This window comes from Anas platyrhynchos, chromosome 3, assembly GCF_047663525.1.
Source record: "Anas platyrhynchos isolate ZD024472 breed Pekin duck chromosome 3, IASCAAS_PekinDuck_T2T, whole genome shotgun sequence".
In the NCBI taxonomy this organism is placed as follows: Eukaryota; Metazoa; Chordata; class Aves; order Anseriformes; family Anatidae; genus Anas; species Anas platyrhynchos.
This window is the reverse complement of record NC_092589.1, coordinates 80,760,505-80,766,896: the sequence shown is the minus strand read 5'-3', so window position 1 is coordinate 80,766,896 and position 6,392 is coordinate 80,760,505. Positions and strand designations below refer to the sequence as shown.

Sequence of the window (6,392 nt, the reverse complement as noted above, 5' to 3'; positions counted from 1 at the left end):
ATCTGTTACCATGCCAGAATCAGGGGGAAAACTAAGCAAAATCCAGAGCTTGGATGAATATTATTAATAGAAATAATAACTACGTTCTGATATTGCTTTATGCTGAATGTATTATTGCAAAAGTTATATGTAACTGGTATGAAAATATGTAAAAATGATATGTAAAAAATATGTTATTACTTTATTACAGAGAGATACTATGACTTATGACACTTGCTTTTTTTGTTTCTGTTTGTTTGTTTGTTTTTATTCATACATGGAATTATAAACCTTAGAGCTACTTTTGATTGAAGGAGAGAGGAACTTATATTGGGTAGATTTTGTAAGCTTACCCAATGGATTTAAATCCAATATTACTTCAATAATGGAGGAGAGACATAACTGATGTGGGCCTGATTCTACAAGCACTGCTATGCATTAACTCTCTGTACCTGTTGTATTCTTTAATAGCTGAAATCCCTACATTAACAGAATAGGTCCTGTTAAACTCAGTGTTAAAATGATACCCTAAGGTGACAATAGTTTAACTAACTTAAGCAAAGTTCAAATTGCAGGCAATTAAAAAAACAAAAAAAAAAAAAAAAAGTGCTTGGCAATTGCTGCTATCTAAGAATCCAGTAAGTTACCAGTTATCAAAATCTTCAAGCAAATGATGAGCAAACCCAACTAGTTAAGGATTACTACTAACTTTTCAGGTATGATTTTCAGCAGTTGTCTCCTGCTCACCTAGATGAATCATTTTAATTCTATCTAGAGTTGCCAAGATGGACTTAAATGAGGCCATTGTCCCCAATAAATAATGTTTATATCATTCCATTGCTAGAAGAGTCTAAATCCATGTATCATGTTGATAAGGTGTTGCAATAACCAAAATATCCATTACTGCCTTCTAAAACTTATAAGAAAAAATACAAATTGCAAGTATTTATAGTACCCTAAACATCAAACTTTTGAAGTCAGAAGTACAAAGCAAAATGTCTATATATGCCAAAGTAGTAGAGTACTCCATTACAAGGAGTAGTCTCTCAGCTATCATCCCAGTATATCTACTACACTATAACTATGACTAAAACCAGTTTCATTGGTTACAGAAACATCTGAGGCTTTCCAACATGCTTTCTGACAAACTTTCCCAGGCAAAATGGAAGAGCTGTGATGAGGGTTTAAATGGAGACATACTCTATAACAAAAAAAAAAAAAAGGTATTTCCCATAAGCAGATCTAATTAATAATTTAATAATTCTTCAAGAAGTTGGCAATATGCCTTTTTTCAGGGAGACATAGAAACTGGTTTTGCTCTTTGCAGCTTGATCAGTAGAAATGCCTGATATCGCAGTAGCAGAGGAGAAGGAGGTGAGGAAGAGATTAGACTGGCCATTTTGCAGCTTTCTTATTCCTGAAGAACCGTTAACTTGGAAATCAGTGTAGTTTAAAACATCAGACATTCTGAAAATGCCAGTTTTCCAGTTTACTTTGAAAAAGTGTTGATACTTTTTTGGAGAAAAAAGAGCCAATTCAGCATAATTAAAATTATTTCCAATGTTATATTTTTTCATTGAAAGTTATAATTTATTTATTTTTATTATTTTCAATGAGCATTTCCTTTCCTTTTTTTTTTTTTTTTTTTTTTTATACTGAAACAATTATTTTCAACTCTAAGAAAAATGTCTCTGATATTTTTCTTCTGTGTTCCTCTTTCACTGTAAATGTTATGATTTCTGCTTCTTTGTGATCTAGAATGAAGGACATTTCAAAATGTCCTGGACTGGTTAAATTATTAAAATCTGTTTCTTAGCAAGACCTATTTGTAAGTAGTGGCAAAGATTCACATTGATTTATGTTAATGAAAAAGACTAACTCTGCCACTTGCATCATCAGTAAATCTATATCATCCTGATTTAAACTTCTTCCTCAGCATTACTTTTGCAAATGTTTGATTTAGCTGCTTCTCCTTCTCCTTTGCTCTTTTATATGGGTATTTTGTGTATAAGAGGGGAGCTAAAAAGATGGGGAAGCAGGGTTATATTAGTGTGAGGAGCTTCCAGGGCAGGCTTCCAGGGCAGCTTTGCCGGCTCTTCTCTCCCTAGCAGCATCGCCTTGTCCTGCTTCGCCATCCTGAAATCATCATGCTCTTCAGATGTAGTCTTTCATTCTTGGCATTAGTCATAATCATCAGTTTGTCAGGTGTGTGTTCTGGCCTCTCCCATACACCTCTGTTTACTCTTCCTCCTGTTGCCAGTCTGTTCCTCCCTTCTTCTCCATTCCTTTCCATGCTTCTTTTCTACATTTCCATCCTCTAATCCCAACTATAGTCCTTATGTGCTTTAAAAAAATGCCTCATAGCGTTCACTGTGCCTCCAAACCAATCTCATGATTTTATGGTTATAACTCTTGTTTTTGTTATAACTCTTGTTTTGCTTCCCCTTTCTGCTTCCTTTGTCTCCTGCCATTATGTCATTTCTATTCAGGCTGTCATCTCTTCTGGAAAGGGATTTTTCTTGTTCTCTGTTTTGCAAAGCACCTGGCATGTTTTTGATTCTGTCAAACAAACAATAACAACAGATATAAAATTGGCAGTGCAGCAGAATCCTGATATCAGGAAGTAATAGAGGCAAATTATACTATCATTGTCATCTCCATGTATACACCATTACTTGACAAAAAATATTGTTGATTCACTAGGTAAACATCAATAAACCCAAAGACTCCCAAGCAAACAACTCTACCATGAAGGAAATGTAGCTGTGTTTCACATTTTTCTTAATGAGCCAGGTTATAATTGACAATTGTAGTATTTAAAATAAAGGATGTAAATTAATGAGGTGCCGTGTTTTTTGTTTGTTTGTTTGTTTGTTTGGATGGGTGTTTGGGTATTAGGGACAGGGAGAAGATGTTGATAATTCTTTAATACAGAGAAGCAAGAAAAGGGTGGAACAGCTGTGTTAATTCAGTTTAAACTATACTTAATTTAAAAAAAAAAAGATTCATATGAACTATAAACTAATATAAACATATAAACTAATCAGGTAGAATCTTCTTTAGCCTGGTATTATCAGTATTGTTGAAGAATCTTATACAATACTTTGACTTTTCTTAGTCATTACAAGATATTAGGCACCCCAAGGCAATGTTAAGCAAAAGCCTAAAAAATATATATATATATATATATATATATATATATATATATATATATATATATATATATTTTTTTTTTATAATTATATAATAATTATATAATAATTATATATAATTATAATTTTATAATAAAATAATATATATTATTTTATAATATATATATATATATATTTTTAAGTTTTTAAAAAAACTTTTAATGATGGCAGATTGGCCATATGGAATCTCTAAAGAAATATAGCTTTAGAACTAATAGATTTAGGCCAGGATTTTAAAAATATATGTATATATTATAAATATGGTTAGCAACCTCTTGGCTAAATTATTTGAAAATTCCTGAGAGAAAAGCAATCTATTACAGACTTTGAGACAAGTCAATGTAGTACTAATACTAAAGAAAAATAAACCAGAAGAGGAATGTCCCCCTACCATACCAACCAATATTCTTACAGTTGATTCCAAAGCAGCGTATGTTATTCTGGCACACAGATTAGATTATTTAACAGTGTGAATCAGAGGGGAGATACTTATTCAGAAAAAGAACACTATTAATACTTTATAGCATGCCATACATCTCTGTCACCAAACTGGACAAAATGGCAGCAGATGTTTTATGATAAGCTGAGAAGAGGATCTGACAATATTAATAGCCATAATACTTGAGTTTTAGGGAAAAAAAAAATGGCTAAAGGAAGCAATCTGATGGAGTGACATAACGTTTCTTCATCTCTAGTGTAGTGTAATTTTGCATGAGGGAAGGAATCAACTAAGCTACACCTCACTTCTATTAGCTTTTATTTGCACCTGCCCTTTGAAACCTTAGTAATTCATGGAATGCATGAGAAAAGAAAGCAGCAAGAGAGAACTCTGAGAATAAATTCCTTCCAAAAAGAATACTTTTTTTTTTTTTGACTCATTTTTTTATTATTTAGAAGGCAAGTATGTCTTTGAATTAGTAAAAATGATTGACATGTGAATTTATGCAAAGCTAAAGGCAACTGTTAGTCAGAGATAGCTCTTAGATATATAGGTATTTAAAACCTCAGGTTATATTTTATTTGCAATGCCTCTACTGACTTTTTTTGGTCAGCACCAGGATGAAGGCCTTTCGATCAAGAGATTAATGGTATAGTGTATGTATACCCTGGACACTGGCATGGCTTTACTTTGGGCTGCGTGTATCTTGTTGTCACTGCCAATTACTGCCTTTTATAGAGCAGAGACCAGGTGCAAGCTAACAAGTATGAAACATCAACAAATGGGACAAGAGTGTCCCTGTGTCACACATGATAAATCAATTTGATTATTTCTTTGCATCTGTATGACCTAGCTATTCATTATCAATGCTTCATGTCAGGCTGCCCTGATGCTCAATGCCATTCCAGGCCTATATCTCTGGGAAGATATAGAAAACTGAAATGGACATTCAAGAAACTGAAGGACAAAGAGAGTGGCTAAGCTGTCTAGACAAGATATGCTGAAATGAGGACGGGGTTTCACTTCCTGTTTCGGTCAGCTGTGTGGTCAAAAGTAATACTCATTTATCCAGGTTCTGCATACCAAGGCCATACATGTATTCAGTAACGGAACAAAAAGAGCACATGCATAAGCTACCAGCCACACCCTAACTCCATAGAAAGGAAAGTCAGTGTGAACTAGTACTCAGCACACTTAAGGGGGTCCTGGGTATGCCAGCATGCATCCCAGCAGTAAATCTGTTTGTGCTCTGATGAACATTTTTCAGGGATTCATAACCTCAAACCTTCTCTAAAAGTAGATGTCTAAATTCATCCTTTCAACAGAAAACACATTATAAAAGATCAAAGAGATAATAAATATTTTATCTAATAATTGAGCAATGGCAGAATGATGTGGGAAAGCCCAGATTCACTGCGGTACCTACAAACCAAGATATTAGCTCTTCTGGAGCATGGCAGGCCACTCAACCTCTTGCATGAAAAAAGTCGAATTTACTTAAAACATAAGGCTCCTTGTTCCCAGAGAAGTGGCCTAAACACCAATTTCAGAATAAGAGGGAAGGTATTTATGTGGTTAAGGAAGGGAAGAAAGTGCAGGAAAGAATTGTGGAGATAAAGCCTGCCTGTGGAGCATCTTGCTAAGCCTGATAAACCTTTTTCCAGGCAGCAGATGCAGCTCAAAGTGCTTGGCTGTATGTGCATATCTACAGACACTCACCCTTCCCACATGTTGCCTTTCTCTTACCTTCCCAAAGCCCAAAGCTATAGGGTCAGTCTTAGACTTATTTTGCCTTTCTGCGTAAAACAACTGTGTAAAATTTCTCTGTGTCCTCAGAAAAGGAGTAGGCCGTTTCTCAAATCACAAAAAATAATGAGTCTTCCTGAAAACAGAGGTAAAAGGATGCCAGATAAGAGTTACATTTACATCGGCTATGTATCCTGAACTGTGTGTAGTTACAATTCATCTGTTAATAAGCATGAAGGGAGTCAGTCTGTCCTGTTGCTTTGGCTGTTGTGGTAAACAAGGATAGAAAGTGAATTTAATAAACGCCAGACATCACCTCTCTGAGATATCTCCATACTTTTAAGAAATGGCTTTTACCAATTTACATCATATTCACGTGCTCACCAGTACTCACTGACCTTAGCTAACAAGGACTTCAATCACCTAATGGCATTAAATAGGAAAACAACAACAATACAATGAACTTGTGGTCTAATCTCTACCAAACACAATATTTTGTTCTGCAAATGTATGCCATGAAAGCTCTATGACAAACATGCAGATGTTTGCTAACATACATGCTTTCTGTTTTGATATCTAAAGTGAAGCACCATCAATCAAGCACATCAAGTCTGTCTTCATAAGCTTTTTTTTTTTTTTTCCAAAAAAATTATTAAGCAAATTTCCCGTGCTGAAAATGGGTAGTATTTCTAGGAAATACTTCCAAGTTAGAAATGTAATTCTAGTGTAAACCATATTTTTTCTTCAGCAAATAATTCAAAAGCAGGTAACACAGGTAAAATATTAATTTCCATTTGACTTTCTGTATGAGTTTCATTAATTCATAAAGAAGTCCTCATCTCTCCTCCCCCCTACTCTGAAACAGTCCCCTTGCTAGGTGGTCTGATTTGTCTCATTCAGCTCCCTCCACACTTAGACTGTTCTATCAATGTGAAGATTTGGATATTATTTTACTCCATTAGCTTATATCATTGGTGTTCCTGGGCAGTTCACTCATAAGCCTGGCTGATTCACCTCTTCTGTATACCTCCCAACCC

General features: G+C 34.6%; 1 protein-coding gene across 3 annotated transcripts in view; it reads right to left on the bottom strand.

Moving 5' to 3' along the window:
- Positions 1 to 1,702: 1,702 nt before the first annotated feature.
- The window catches only part of EPHA7 (EPH receptor A7), a 164,628-nt gene continuing 159,938 nt past the window's right edge, over positions 1,703 to 6,392 (bottom strand). For all 3 annotated transcript variants that reach the window (XM_021267411.4, XM_013092869.5, XM_021267410.4), the window contains one exon: positions 1,703 to 2,538. In XM_021267411.4, coding sequence (XP_021123086.3) covers positions 2,325 to 2,538 — 214 coding nt within the window. In that variant the 3' untranslated portion in view covers positions 1,703 to 2,324. The remainder of the gene's footprint in view (positions 2,539 to 6,392) is intronic.